This window comes from Lonchura striata, chromosome 22 (assembly GCF_050655825.1).
Source record: "Lonchura striata isolate lonStrDom1 chromosome 22, ASM5065582v1, whole genome shotgun sequence".
Taxonomy (NCBI): Eukaryota; Metazoa; Chordata; class Aves; order Passeriformes; family Estrildidae; genus Lonchura; species Lonchura striata.
In genome coordinates, this window is record NC_140724.1 from 1,428,363 (window position 1) to 1,443,069 (window position 14,707).

General features: G+C 39.7%; 1 protein-coding gene across 2 annotated transcripts in view; it reads left to right on the forward strand.

Annotated features, from left to right (window-relative positions):
* Positions 1–13,752, forward strand: part of KAT6A (lysine acetyltransferase 6A) — a 36,646-nt gene extending 22,894 nt beyond the window's left edge. For both annotated transcript variants that reach the window (XM_085559108.1, XM_021535918.3), the window contains exons 13-18: positions 226–319; positions 1,583–1,814; positions 2,924–3,134; positions 3,798–4,487; positions 5,196–5,514; positions 8,710–13,752. In XM_085559108.1, the coding sequence (XP_085415234.1) occupies positions 226–319; positions 1,583–1,814; positions 2,924–3,134; positions 3,798–4,487; positions 5,196–5,514; positions 8,710–11,291 (4,128 nt within the window). In that variant the 3' untranslated portion in view covers positions 11,292–13,752. The remainder of the gene's footprint in view (positions 1–225; positions 320–1,582; positions 1,815–2,923; positions 3,135–3,797; positions 4,488–5,195; positions 5,515–8,709) is intronic.
* Positions 13,753–14,707: the final 955 nt, after the last annotated feature.

The window sequence follows — 14,707 nt, forward strand, 5'->3', positions numbered from 1 at the left end:
CTAAGCAAAAGGTTATGTCAGTTTTCATTCTTTCTGCTTTTCTTATCTGAAATGATGGTAGAGCTTTAATATTGTCTCTTCCTTTGGCTTTATCGATCCTAAGAAACTTTGACTGTGGCTTTCTGTCTCACTTTTTGATATAGAACTACTTACGTATTCTTACAGAGGAACTTACATATTTCTTACTGATCTGTTTTTTCAATATGATGCTTTTTTTTCCAACAGGAAAAACACTGCCAACAGAAGTACAATGTTTCCTGTATAATGATTCTTCCACAATACCAGCGTAAGGGCTATGGCAGGTTCCTAATTGACTTCAGTAAGGAACTTTTTCTTTACTTTTTTCAGTCTGTCTTTTCATATTTTAAAGGACTTAACAGTAGAAGCAGATATTTTTCAAAATAGAGCGCATCTCGGGACAAAGGCTTCTTAAGCTCACAAAATCATCTGAACTTCACCATTTACTCTTTTTGTTGGAACTTCAGCTCTAAAGACAAATTGATAATTTCCCCCTTAATTCCAAAGTTTTATGTGTAAGCAGTTTAAGGTAGAAACTAAAAGCATGTGGCAGTATAGTGATTTTTTTTAGCAGAAGCTTTTCTTGTGCATGTAGTTCCTTATACAGAAAGCCAGCTGTAAGACTTGGTCTGTGGAAGTCTTCAGCAGTTTGATTAGGTAAATGAGTGTCTTAAGCAAAACTGTCTTACATTTTAATTTAATTTTGAGAGCAATAAAACCAGACATACTTAAGCTCTGAATGCTCACATAATTCTGAGATTCATATGTGTATCTGTGGAACATCATGGGAAACTTCCCCTGTAACTATACATTGTTTATTATGCCTAGGGCAATTTAATATAGCCCTCCCTGTGGACATACAAATTTTGGAGTTAATGTTCAGAGGAAAATTCTACTGGTAGAACGATAAGAGAATGATGTCTTTTGTAGATAAGTTTTTGTTCTCCTGAAAATACTGGTGAATCAAAAGAACTCAAGGATATATCTTGAAAAGTCAACAAATGCAGGTTATGGTAGAACAGCAGTGAGAAAGCACATTTGTCATCTTCCTGCATCCATCCTCTTTTGTCTCACTGGGTAGAATATAACCTCTCGGTCTTTATTGAACCTGTGCAATGTATCACAGTATTAGATTAATGAAATCTCTACAAATAGAGCTTGGTACTCTCCAGTACAGTCCTGAAGTTTGACAGTAGAGAATTTTCAAGAAAATTATTATTCATATTAGTTTTAAGAGTGTGTTTTTCCTCTGTCATTTCCAAAATTGCTATTGTAATTGTGCATCAGGCTTCGTGTGATTTCTAGGTAGGCACCTGCTGCCATCTCGTGGCATTACCTATAGTCAGTGTCTGATGGCAGCAGAGTTTAGAAATATCTTACTCGATCACTGAAGAACAGGAGTGTAAACAAGCAAATAAAAAATTGGCCTGACAACTCGAAGTATCCTTCAGAGTTGTTATCTACATCTTGTAGACAGCACTAAGCTATTATATGAGGCCTTTGTAGAAGTCAGGGTAGAAACAGAAACTAATATTTTGACACTTTTTTCATGTGTGTCTTTTAGGCTATTTGCTTTCAAAGCGTGAGGGTCAAGCAGGATCACCAGAAAAGCCCCTGTCAGACCTCGGGCGCCTGTCATATATGGCTTATTGGAAAAGTGTAATATTGGAGTGCCTTTATCATCAACGTGACAAGCAATTAAGCATCAAGAAATTGAGTAAGCTGACTGGAATCTGCCCTCAAGATATCACTTCCACTCTGCACCACCTACGAATGCTTGACTTCCGTAGCGATCAGTGAGTACAGGAGTCCCATGTAATCCCAAATACCTTCTGATGTATTTCACTGAAATTTAATGGTGTTTGAAGACAAGTCACATCTAATGAACTTGATTTTACTAAAGACTCCAGTTTCCAAATACTGAGACTATGGTACTCATGTGCAATACAAGAATCATTCAGTGCCAAAGCTTGTACAGGTGTCCAGCTGTGTGGCACTGCAGATATAGAATTTTGAGTAATTTGCTGCTGTGAGAGAGAGCAAATTGGTTTCTTGGTCATGTTTTCTTGGTATCCCTCAGCCAAATCAGTCTAATACACTCGCAAATAGAGCAAAGAAGAGCAACATCCCTTTTCTAGTGGCAGATCTGCTCCTTACTTTCAGTCAGTGAGCAGACAGTCGGTTCCCTCCTTTTCCCTATGTCTCAAAAATGCCATAAACTGTGTGTGGATTGACATAGAATGCTTGAAGAGTGGGACAGATCACTGGGACAGATGAAGTGTGTTGGTACAGAATAGAGGTAGCCTGCTTGCTCAGCTGACAAGTCAAGTGGAGTTCTGAGAATTAGTCTTGTTTCAGACCATAGCAGTTTGATGAGAGGGGTAGTATTCTATTGTGTTTGTGTTAAAATTGAAACTTATTTGGAAAACCTGAGAATAGCTTTATGTTCTCATCTCACAGTATACCTTTAAGCCATGATATTTCTCTCAGACCCTTAAACAAAATGCACTATGGTAGTGGGACTACCGTAGTGGGTAGTGCAGCTTTTCTTGAGCAGTCCTTTTATTTCTCTTCAGTAGCTTTCACCTTATATTGCTCATTCTCCAAACAGTATACGCCTTGTACATAATAAAAATTATACTCTGCAGCTGAATGTTACCCATGGAAGGATAATGGCTTTACCATTAACCATTAAAGAATTTTAACATTCCCTCAGTTGTGAGATGCTTTCTCTGGTAGTCAGATGGTACTGTAAATTGTACTATTTTAATGCATTTCTGTTCTCTCTAAAGTTACTTATGGCAGCGGTGATTGAGAGTAATATATTTTCTGTAATATATCTGTTTGACATGACAACATATACAGTATGTCACCTGTTATTGATCAGAGTATTATTGCTGTTCAGATTTGTGATCATACGTCGGGAGAAGCTTATCCAGGAACACATGGCAAAGCTTAGAACTAATGTCCGACCTATTGATGTGGATGCAGAATGTCTGCGTTGGACACCTGTTATAGTTTCCAACTCAGTTGTCTCTGAAGATGAAGAAGAGGAAACAGAGGATGGGGAAAATGAAGAGCAACAAAAGCAGAAAGAAAAGGATCCAGAGACCAGTGTAAGAGTGAATCTCTTATTTCTCTGCGGCATGTAGTTTGTACTTAATGCTTTTGGAGGCAGTGCTAACAAAATTTCAAATGTGAAGCTTATGCATTTATCATAATCATGAAAAGCAATGCAGTCATAGTTAGTTTATGTATTTTTATGGTTTCAGATTATAAAATAAAATTCAAGAAAACATCAAGGCATAGTCTAGAGAGCAATCCTTGAAGGGGTTGCACTCTTGCATCAGGTGGTGAGAACTGATAGAATACTAAGAGGCAAATTATCTACTGTTACTGTAGTTATATTAAACTAATGGTGCATTTTAATGGAAAAACAGCTTCACGTTTTTCTTACTTTTTTTATTGAAAATTGCACAAATACTATGTTTGACTGTAGCAAGGTGAAGTCAGCATACTGGCACACCACTGAATGGTTGACTGAAGTGACTTGTTGGGAAGTTAAATCAGGCACATTATCGCCTCTGAGGAAAGGAGTAACAAGTAGCACTACATGAATCTCTTAAAGATCAAATCTTATTTTAATCCCAGATTTTTAAAAGGCACTTTTGTTAAACTTTTCTGACTTCTTTTTCAAACACTTTTGTGGAATCAAATTCAGGATAGACATTTATGCTGAAATTGTAAGTGTGAAATCTATTTGTTTCTATTTAAATCAGATGGTAAAATCTGTGTCATGGGAGAAGAAAGAGCAAGAGCCTTACTCACCAACGGAGACTGAAAAAAAGCCAGACATTGTTGCTCCAGCCAATTCTGCACGACCAAACAAGCACATTTTTTCCCTGGATAGTCTTCCTGCAAACAGTCAGCCATCACGAAGAGGTCGATGGAAGCGCAAGAGCAAAAAAATGCATGAGCCCTTTTGTGAGAAGGAGCCAGCATTGCCCATTGAGGAAAAAACAGCAGTTCCCAGTGGACGATGCAGTGAATGTGAGGAAAAGTCAGCAGCCTCACGAGGCCAGTGCAGTGACTGTGAGAAGTCAGTGGCCTTGCAAGGAAGATGTGGTGAATGTGAGGAGAAATCTCCAGCCTCGAGAGGCCGGTATGCTGAAGATGATGAAAAATCTGCAGCTTCCCACGGACAGTATGGCAAAGGTGAAAAATCTGCAATTCCCCGTCGGCAGCACAGTGAAGCTGTGGAAAGGTGGAGGGGGCAGTTGAAAAAGAACACAGAGCCACTGAAATGTAGATTCCCAGAGGACTGCGACAGATTACCCCGGCGCTACAGTGATAGTGATAGGGCACTTCTGAGGTGTTTTAGTGAGAGCAGTGAAGAGGAAGATGATGAGCCTGTGAGTCCTCGATCAAGCTCTCCACCTGTTCTCACCAAGCCAACATTGAAACGAAAGGTGTGTGCCTTATTTCTTGTTCTTTTTGACTCTTTGTTATCCAGTCAGTTTTGTCAGTGGGTTAGGGCTTTCTGAAGGATGGTACAGTTCACAAGGTCTGTATTAAGTGTACAGGGAGCACTCTGGGAGTGTTCCAGAGCTCTCTCTGCAGGGTACTTCCTGCTGACTTTTTCTAGTGATGGTTTTTGGTGAATCAGAGATAGGAGTGTGAGGGTTTGTGAGTCTAGCCTCAATCTTGTGCTTTTGGTTTTTTTTCTAATCTAATTATTGAAGTTTTTCTCAGTCATGCAAAATAGAAACAGATACAGTCCTACTTATGAAAGAAACTTGCAAAAAAAAAATGCTGTCTGAACAACTGAAATCAGAGTGTAAAGGTCTTTGAAGTTATTTACCATGGAGATGTGAATTCTATCAGTGTGTCTAAGCAAATGCTTTCTTCACTAAAAAGTTCTCTACTGTATCATTTTTGCACCTTATTCTAAGCTATTCATATCTGTGTTGTAGTATGTTTAAAGTTCCAGCTATTATGGATGGGGTCTTAGCTTTAGCTGTTTAAATTCTAACTAGTGGCAGGTTCCAGACAGTATTTCTAGTGAATTCTGGATTCTAGAAGGGAATTCTCTGCTGCTCATGTTTTGTATTTATCTAGTGTTTGATTTCTACTTCACATGATAAAATATCTTCTCTCTTCCCACCTTCCACATTCAGAAACCAATTCTTCATCGGAAGAGGCGGGTCCGCAAACGTAAGCACCACAACAGCAGTGTTGTCACTGAAACAATCTCGGAAACCACAGAAGTGCTGGATGAACCATTTGAAGACTCAGACTCTGAACGACCAATGCCTCAATTAGAGCCTACATTTGAGATTGAGGAGGAGGAAGAGGAGGAGGAGGAGGATGAAGAGGAGGAGAGTGAACTTTCATCCAGTGGATATTTTCAGCACTTAGCCCAACCAGACACACTCAGGCATAGACCCTCTTCTAAGAGGAAGTCCAGAGATGAAGAGGAGTCTGATGACAATAATGGTATGTATGGTGGTACACTAGTGAAAGTTTGATAGATTGTGTTGGATGATAACAGCTCATGACAAAACCAGCTGCTTTCTTTGGCTTGTAACTTCCAGCTGAAATGTAGGTTAGGCATAAATTACCAGTCAAACTAGCCTCAGACATTGCCTACTTTTACGAAAACATGGTGCATACATTTAACTTTCTTATTGGCAATGACCTGATCCCAGGCCATCCTTTTGATTCAGCTTTCCTAGTGGAATTTAGTATCTGTGTTTGTGGAAAAACCTATGCAACAGAGTCACTTACAGAAATAAAACAGAAATGAACTGGCAAACCCCCAGTTTTCCATAACAAAGGGAAATATTAAATTGACTCTTCTCATATTCTCTTCTTCATCACATTGCATGTTCCCCCTCTCAGCTTCTCATATCTCCTTAAATTTCTCTGAACCTTCAGTTCATAAAACAAAATAATTTGGTTGTGACTGGTTGCTTAGAGTCGACTGACAATTCAGAAGACGCATCTGTCATTACTCCATTAGCAATCTTCTTTATTAGATGTCCTGTTGTTTTGATGGGGTATACAGTGCGAAGCAGTCAGTGAAATAAAAATTAACAACTGTGTGCAAAACAAGTACGGTGCCATTATCCGACAAGAAAAAAATGTTACTTCATTAATTGATGACTTTCAGTTAGGCTGTGGTTACCAGAGAATAATTTTTCTTTCAAAGTACTTTAATACTAAAAGCATTAATATAATAATAGCCAGGATTACTATCTATTTAGCATCAGTAACTCTTAAATCCTTAGTATAGCATATAACTGTAGATTTAGTGCAAACATGTGCAGAAAGCATAAATTTGTTTGGTGGGAATACATGCACAGTCATCTTACACCATTAGTTTTTTAAAATTCTGTTGTGATAAGATTAGTCATTAAATAAATTTTGTGATACTCTATCATCATTAATATGACTATGGAGTCGGAGACCAATCCACTAGATCTGTTGTTTTACATCTTTTTTGTTTGTGCTCTTCTGAATGTTTTCTGATGGAGATGCCGTGGAATCCCCCTTTAGAGATTCCACACATGTTCTTTTAAAAATAAGTGATTTTAAACCATCTTTTTCAGACTAGAAATAGTCCTTTAAGTGCCCAGGGATCAAAAATGCTACTTGAAAGCCACTGTTTTAACTCACTCCCATTTTATACTACAGTGATAAATTTCTGGCTCACTTACTTTATAAATAGTTGTCATTTAGTGCTTTCTGCTCCCTTGTCTCATTTCTGTTGCTTTTTTTTTTCCCTGAACTTCTGCAAATTAGTCAGAACTCCTGAAGTAATAAAGTAGCAACCATATTATTTTAGGGTATTGCTGCTTCTGACATCACACAGTATCTGTTGGCTGCTTTTGCCTTCTGTGTAGATGCCTCTGTATATACATATTAAAACTGGCTTTTAGAGAAAATACAGTGTGCTGTCAGTTACCTAAACATCTACAGCATAAACAGCTGGCTTTTTATTTGAATAAAAAATAGGCTGGGCAAGAAGGACAGCACTGTCTTATGACAATTCAAAAATATAGTGTTGCAGCAATTAACAAATGGTTCAGATTTAGACTATTTTAATCATAACTGTGAGGTAGAAATGTTTATAAGAGTCTTAGAAAAAATTTTGGAGGTTTTCCCATCACTACAGAAACCTGCTTGTGATTTTTTTTTTTCTTTTTATAACTTTCTGACTTGGGGCCAGATTTTTCTGCTGAGAATTTAATGTCTAGCTGAGGCAATGCACTAAAAGTGTTTTAAGATTTCAATGAAATGCAACATTGCAGTTTCTTTAATGGGTGTCTGATGAAAATTTGGATAGGTTCTGATTTCTGTCAGGACAGCAACGAGAATGGATAGCATAGGGTGGTGATTTGAGACCAGTTTTTAGTTAGGGTTAGGCATTCTGGAAGACAGGAGGTGTTCTGTGGTGTCAAAGCCAAGATTTATTTGTCTTTAGTCTACCAAATCTGTGCAATTTGAGTAGTGTTGTGTAGGGGAGGATGAAGCTTGGTAATGGCTGAGCTATATTATTTTGCTTTTCCTGGTTCTACTTGTAAGTTTTGCTGTGAATGTGGGAAGTCTAATCCTCTGTAGCAGATATGAAATGTGGAAGACAGGGAAGAGAAATAGTGATGGGTTTTTTAAGAGGTGGATTTTATTTCTAAGGGTTGAAGTGTTAATGCTTTAATGAATGCTATGAAAATAGTGTGACCTTCTTCCTGTACAACAATAGTCTGGCTGACTGTGGCAGACCTTTTCTTTTTTTATGCACATTCCAAATACTTATTTTTGGATGGCATAAGGAGTTACTGATTTTAAAATTCAGTATTCATTTTTTTAATACCCTGAATTTTTTCAGAATACGTATCATTGGAGGGAGGTATTTAAAGTAAATGCATGTCTGAGTAGGGCAAGGGTAACTCAGCTTTTACAGTTGTATAAAATGCCACTGAGTGTCCTAATTGACAGGTTCAAACCAAAATTAATTCATGGAATGCCTTATACTATTCAGTAAGTTCTCAGTAAGCAATCACATTCCTTTCTGGCTATATAAGCTCTGAACCTGTTTGAGTGTTTGGAAAGTCACTGAAATGCAAATCTTGCTTCATCAAATAAAAGATGAAAGAGAAATTCAGCTTCCTGTTAATGATTTCTTCAATTAAAAATTACTAGCCAAATTCAGGCATCTGTGTATTTCTATTGGCATTAAAAAGCATAAGGCTATGAAGAATGTGAAATTACTTCCTTTCTTAAGCAGATGCACAAATCTAAATGGAAATACGCTTTTATTGCAACTTCATATGTTCCTGTATGCTGCAACACATTCATTTGTGAACATATTTTATAAATAAAATTTGTCTTTTCAGGACTTCATTACATAGCTTAGAGCTTAATTTGAATTGTGTATTAGAAGCTCAGAGCTTTGAATATGGAAAATCTTTAAAACACTGATGTTCTTAGAAAATGTAATGTGCAACATGCTGCTAACAAGCACACCTTGATCCTTCTAAACTGGTATTTCTAAGCTAATAAATAAATTCTGATAAATTTCTGAGCTAATACTGAAGTTCTTAAACATGTTGGGCATGCTTGGGAAGGCTTCCATGAATGCTTAGGTCAAACAAAAATGTTTGAGCAGTGTCTTTCAATTTGTATTTTCAGGTAACCCACCCTTGAAACAGTTATCTATGCTGAGGAATAGTGAAGCAAAGGATTCTTCACTCGAGCCAGATACTTCCACACCTATGAAAAAGAAGAAGGGATGGCCAAAAGGGAAAAGCCGAAAACCAGTCCACTGGAAGAAAAGACCTGGTCGAAAACCAGGTTTTAAACTGAACCGAGAAGAGGTGCCACTATCAGTTCAGGATGAAATAGTTGATGAAGTGGTAGCTAATTCAAAACCAGGACGTAAGGCCAAAATTTCAGATAAGGAAGAATGTGTTGAGCAGAAGGACCTGCCTCTCACTGAGGAAAGGAAAGAGGAAGATGTGAATCTGGAAGCAGAAGAGGTAGGAGAGGGAGAAGAGGAAGATATAGCCAGCAGTGAAGTAAGAGCAGTTTCTCCTATGGACAGCAACAGCAGTCCAGTGCCAGAAGTAAAAGAACCTGAGATAGAAGAGGAAGTGGAGGAGAAGCCACAGATTTTAGAAGAGCAGAGGCAATCAGAAGAAGAGCAGCAAGAATTAGATGAACCTGAACATGACCATGAGGAAGAAGAGGAAGTTGCAGTAGTGACAAATCAAAATGAAGATCATGATGCTGATGATGAAGATGATGGTCATCCAGAGTCTTTGAAGAAAAAAGAATTGGAGGAACAGCCTGTTAAAGAAGGGGTGAAGGAGGAGCCTCAGGTGCAAGAATGTTTTTTAGAAACAAGCATACCAAGCAGTAGAGAAGACACAAAAGAAAAAGATGAAGCAGAGGCAGATTCTGAGGAAGAGCAGGCTTCCAATGAGACATCAGTGGGCTCAGAGCATGTCCCTGGGTCTGAAGATGATCACGAAGAAGAGCAAAGTAATAAAGAGGGGTTAATTGAATTAAAGGAAGAGGAGGAGATTCCTCATAGTGAACTAGATCTTGAAACTGTTCAAGCAGTTCAGTCCTTGACACAGGAGGAAAGCAATGAGCATGACGTAGCTTACCAGGACTGTGAAGAAACTCTTGCAGCTTGTCAGACCTTGCAGAGTTATACCCAGACTGAGGAGGATCCTCAGATATCAATGGTTGAAGATTGCCAGGCCTCAGAACACAACAGTCCAATATCCTCTGTTCAGTCCCACCCCAGCCAGTCTGTGCGTTCTGTCAGCAGCCCAAATGTGCCTGCTCTGGAGAGCAGTTACACACAGATAAGTCCTGAACAAGGATCCCTGTCCGCACCCTCTATGCAGAACATGGAGACCAGCCCCATGATGGATGTGCCTTCAGTATCGGACCACTCTCAGCAGGTGGTGGATAGTGGCTTCAGTGACCTTGGCAGCATTGAGAGCACTACAGAGAATTATGAAAACCCCAGCAGCTATGACTCCACTATGGGAGGCAGCATTTGTGGAAATAACTCTTCCCAGAGCAGCTGTTCATATGGAGGACTGTCTTCTTCTAGCAGCCTCACTCAGAACAGTTGTGTTGTCACTCAGCAAATGGCAAACATTGGCAGCAGTTGCAGCATGATGCAGCAAAACAATGTCCAGCCTACAGCAAACTGTAATATCAAGTCACCTCAGAGCTGTGTAGTAGAAAGGCCCCCAAGTAACCAGCAACCAACAACACAGCCACAACAGCAGCAGCCTCAGTCCCAGCAGCCACAACCCCCACCTCCACCCCAGCAGCAACCTCCATTATCTCAGTGTAGCATGAACAACAGCTTCACCCCAGCACCTATGATCATGGAAATACCTGAATCAGGCAGCACTGGTAACATAAGTATCTATGAGAGGATTCCAGGGGATTTTGGTGCTGGGAGCTATTCACAACCATCAGCCACATTCAGTTTAGCCAAGTTGCAGCAGCTGACAAACACCATTATGGACCCTCATGCCATGCCTTATAGCCATTCTCCTGCTGTGACTTCCTATGCAACCAGCGTTTCTCTTTCCAACACAGGGCTGGCTCAGCTGGCTCCTTCTCACCCTCTGGCTGGCACCCCACAAGCACAAGCCACTATGACACCCCCACCAAACCTGGCATCCACCACCATGAACCTCACATCCCCTCTGCTTCAGTGTAATATGTCTGCTACCAATATTGGTATTCCCCATACCCAGAGGCTGCAGGGGCAGATGCCAGTCAAGGGGCACATTTCCATCCGCTCCAAATCAGCCCCCCTGCCCTCAGCAACCGCACACCAGCAGCAGCTATATGGCCGCAGCCCCCCTGCCGTGGCCATGCAGGCTGGGCCTCGGACCTTGGCTGTGCAGCGGGGCATGAACATGGGAGTCAACCTGATGCCAACCACCCCATACAACGTGAACTCCATGAATATGAACTTGAATGCCATGAACAGCTACAGAATGACACAGCCCATGATGAACAGCAGTTACCACAGTAATCCTGCCTACATGAATCAGACAGCACAGTATCCTATGCAGATGCAGATGGGAATGATGGGGAGCCAGGCCTATACCCAGCAGCCTATGCAGCCAAATCCTCATGGAAACATGATGTACACTGGCCCCTCCCATCACAGCTACATGAATGCTGCTGGGGTGCCCAAGCAGTCTCTTAATGGACCATACATGAGAAGATGAGCAAGATCAACTTGCATCCTAAAAACTGAAATAAATATAAATAAAGGAACCTTTTATACTGACGAACCAGAGAAAATGGACCTTTTTCCAGTTAAAATATTGCTGTAGATTTAGATGGGTTTTCTTTGGTTTATTTTATTTTTTAGGAAGCCTGGTCTTTATTTTTTTTTTTTGTTTGTTTGTTTGTGTTTCTTTTCTTCACAATCGTCAAACATTTTACAGCTAAAATCACTTACAGATGTTTTTAAGAGGGGAAACATGCACAAAATCTTCTCATAATTTAAAAAAGAGCCTTACTTTGCTGACAAAGTGGACAGACTATGTGTAACGTGAAATCATCTTCCTAAATTTTTTTTTCAATATATGTCCTTTTCCCTCCCCTGTGCCCCTTTGTATGCAGTTTCTAGTGCTGCAGCCATGTAAAATGTTTGACATATCAAAGAATAACAACCCTTCCCTCTAAACCCCACCTAACATTTCCTACTTCTAGCAGGAGGCACTTATTGGGAGATTTGGAAGGGGACACAGAGGATAAAGGAAAACCTTTATTTCTGCAAGTCAGGAAAAAGCTTTATTTTTCCTTGACTCCCTCACCCTCAGTAAAATTTGGAGTTAAGTGTAAACAATAAACCATTCACATTGGTGTTTTTGTAGATGAGTTAATTGAAATTGTATGTTTTATGCTGAAAATATAATGTAACTTTAAAATTATCCCATTCACCACCCAGACATGCACATGAGCACACATGTGCATGCATGCACACATGTTCTGTCACTGAACTGCTGGAAGCATCTCAAGAGAGAACTTGTTCTGTATCCCTTCGGCAGTCGTGAAGAGGACAGGGTGGGTAATGGTCTGTTAGGACAAGAAAATGGTTACATGCTCTTCTGGTGACCTGCAAGTCAGACACAGCTCTGAGATCCCAGACTGCTTTAGTACATACTTGGAAATGCTAAGGGTTTTGGTTCTGAGCCTTTGAGTCAGACTGAGCTCAGAAGCAGCTGTTTCCAGTTAATCTCTTGGCTGGAATGCTGGAAGAAAAAGTGTGCATTTGGTGACTAGGATGAGAACCCTGTGGTGTCCTTGTCACTCTTCCATTCCTGGTCTGGGGTAGGAAGTTGCTGAATGTGCCGCTTTCTGGGGGTCAGTGATGTTTTTCCTGATTCCCTTACTGTGTTTAATATCCATTTTGTAGAAATAGCCACACATTTGATCTAGTGTGGGAAAAGAAGGGAATCGGCCTCTTTTTCAGCAGTGAAACCGTCCCAACACCATAGCAGGATCTAGGCGGTAGGATTTTGCTGTTTATTACTGCAAAATCCAATTTACATTAATTTTGGCTACACTGCTGGCATGTCACCCTATACAAAAAGGGACAACCCTTTAATGTAAAGTTCTTTTTTTTTATTGTATGTGAAGTAGAAATGCAGACACATTAATAAGACTAATTCCTTTTGTTTTTAAACCAAAAGAATCTAAAAGTTGGGGTTTCTTCAGATGCACTAAAATGTACTTTCCTCCAGTAACTGTTAACCATAAAAGGCAAAATTCAAAGGACTTCCACTTTTTATTTCTGTTTAGTTTCGAGCATGTACAAGGCTATGTAGGACCCCATTTCTCTGTATATACTATTCCAGTTCCAAATAACCCATGTAGAAAGCGCACTGTGCTGCCCTCTCTTCTTAGATCTTCAGCTGTGTCGCTGCTTCCTGGGGGTGGGGGTGGGTCTGAGACAGGAGGAGAAGCTGTTGAAACGAGGGCCATGAATTTAGTTTGTTTATGTTTGGTTTGGTTTTGTATGGGTTTTTTTATCAATTAGGCAGCTCCCTTTTCCACAAACCTTTGTGACTGTAGAACTATTGTAGAAAAAAAAAAAAGTTCTTTTCTATATATAAAAAGAAATTATCCAACGCAGTAATATTGGTACCTACCATTTTTTCACTTCTGTTAAAAAAAAAAAATGTATTTTTAGCAAGATAACTTGGGTAATCTTCTAAAAGAAATTAAAAAAAAACCTCACTGTTAGTGACTTCGATGCCTTTTAAAAATAAGAGCTTTTTCATTTCATTCCATCTTTAAAATTTTTTATCTTTGTTGTAGAATATTAAAAACTATTTTAAGAAAGATAAAATTCTCTTTAAAGAGATCTCTAGAGTGTGTGAATAGGAGCTCCAGATGCCTCTAAAAGCCGCATGTACAAATGAAGCTGAGTCTATTCCTGTCTGTTTATATTTGCTTTTCCTGTTTTGTAACCTCTTTGTACTTTGTTCATGGTGACTTGTAAGCTAAGGGGAAGGGGGTGCCTAGATGCCTTTGTAATTCTCCATGTCATACGCTCCTGGCTGGATGGTCTCCCTTCCTCTCCTTGTATGTAATATCACTTTTTTTTCCCCTTTCTAGCAAGTACTTTCAAAAGAACTCTGTACATTTTAACATAAAAAAATAAATTATGTTGAGCCATTTTGGATGTCAGTTGTGCGTGTAAATTTTTTTTCTTCCATTTGAGTGGTGAATGCTGTCCCTGATACTTGGTCCTGGGAGTATGATTCCCGGTGGGCTTTTACACCTGAAAGAGAATTCACTTATGAGAAATCTTGATCATGTTAATTTTTATCTAGAATTTCCAATGAGGGAAAAATTAAGAAGAACAAACCTGAAGCTTTTCCAGAAATCACCACCTTCAAATTCCTCTCTGCCAAGGCTGGCCAAAACCAAGTTTCAGTTTGTAATTTTGATTTGCGTCCTTTAAAAGTGGCAGTGTGGGTTTCAAGTTTCCTCCATCCCCTTCAGCTGCTCTTTCATCTGTGATGAGAAGCTCGAATAGGGGGAGAATGATACATTTTACCTAGCAAGGCTTTCCCTGGGGCTTTAAGGCACAATTGGATCATTGGGTGCCATCCCACTCTGTTGTTGCACATTCTCCACAAGCTCAGAGCTCCGACAACGCTAGAGGGAAGCACAGTTCCAGCATGTGTGTGATTGATGCTTGAGTTTCCCCGTGACGAGCATGGTAACTCTCAGCAAAGAACCGCTGCCTTGGCCTCCTGTGGTCCAAGGGCTGGCCCAAGCCATGTAAAGACTCAGTGGCCACAAGAACCTTCCAAAGGCTTTTCCACAGATATGCTGTCACAAGGTTGTCTTCAAGAAGGTAAGGTATTTATAAAAAGCATTATTTGATCAAAAAGGCTGAATTGTTAACTGGTTGTTAATTAAAAAGTAACAACAAAAAGCCCAGCCTCAGTTTGTGTGGGCTAACTTGATGACAACCACACTTGGGAGCAATGAACAAGGTGACCTCTATTTTAGAATCTTGACCAACAAACTATCAAACCTTACCATTAGAGAATGGATTGGTTTGGTTTGGTTTGGTTTGGTTTGGTTTGGTTTGGTTTGGTTTGGTTTGGTTTGGTTTGGT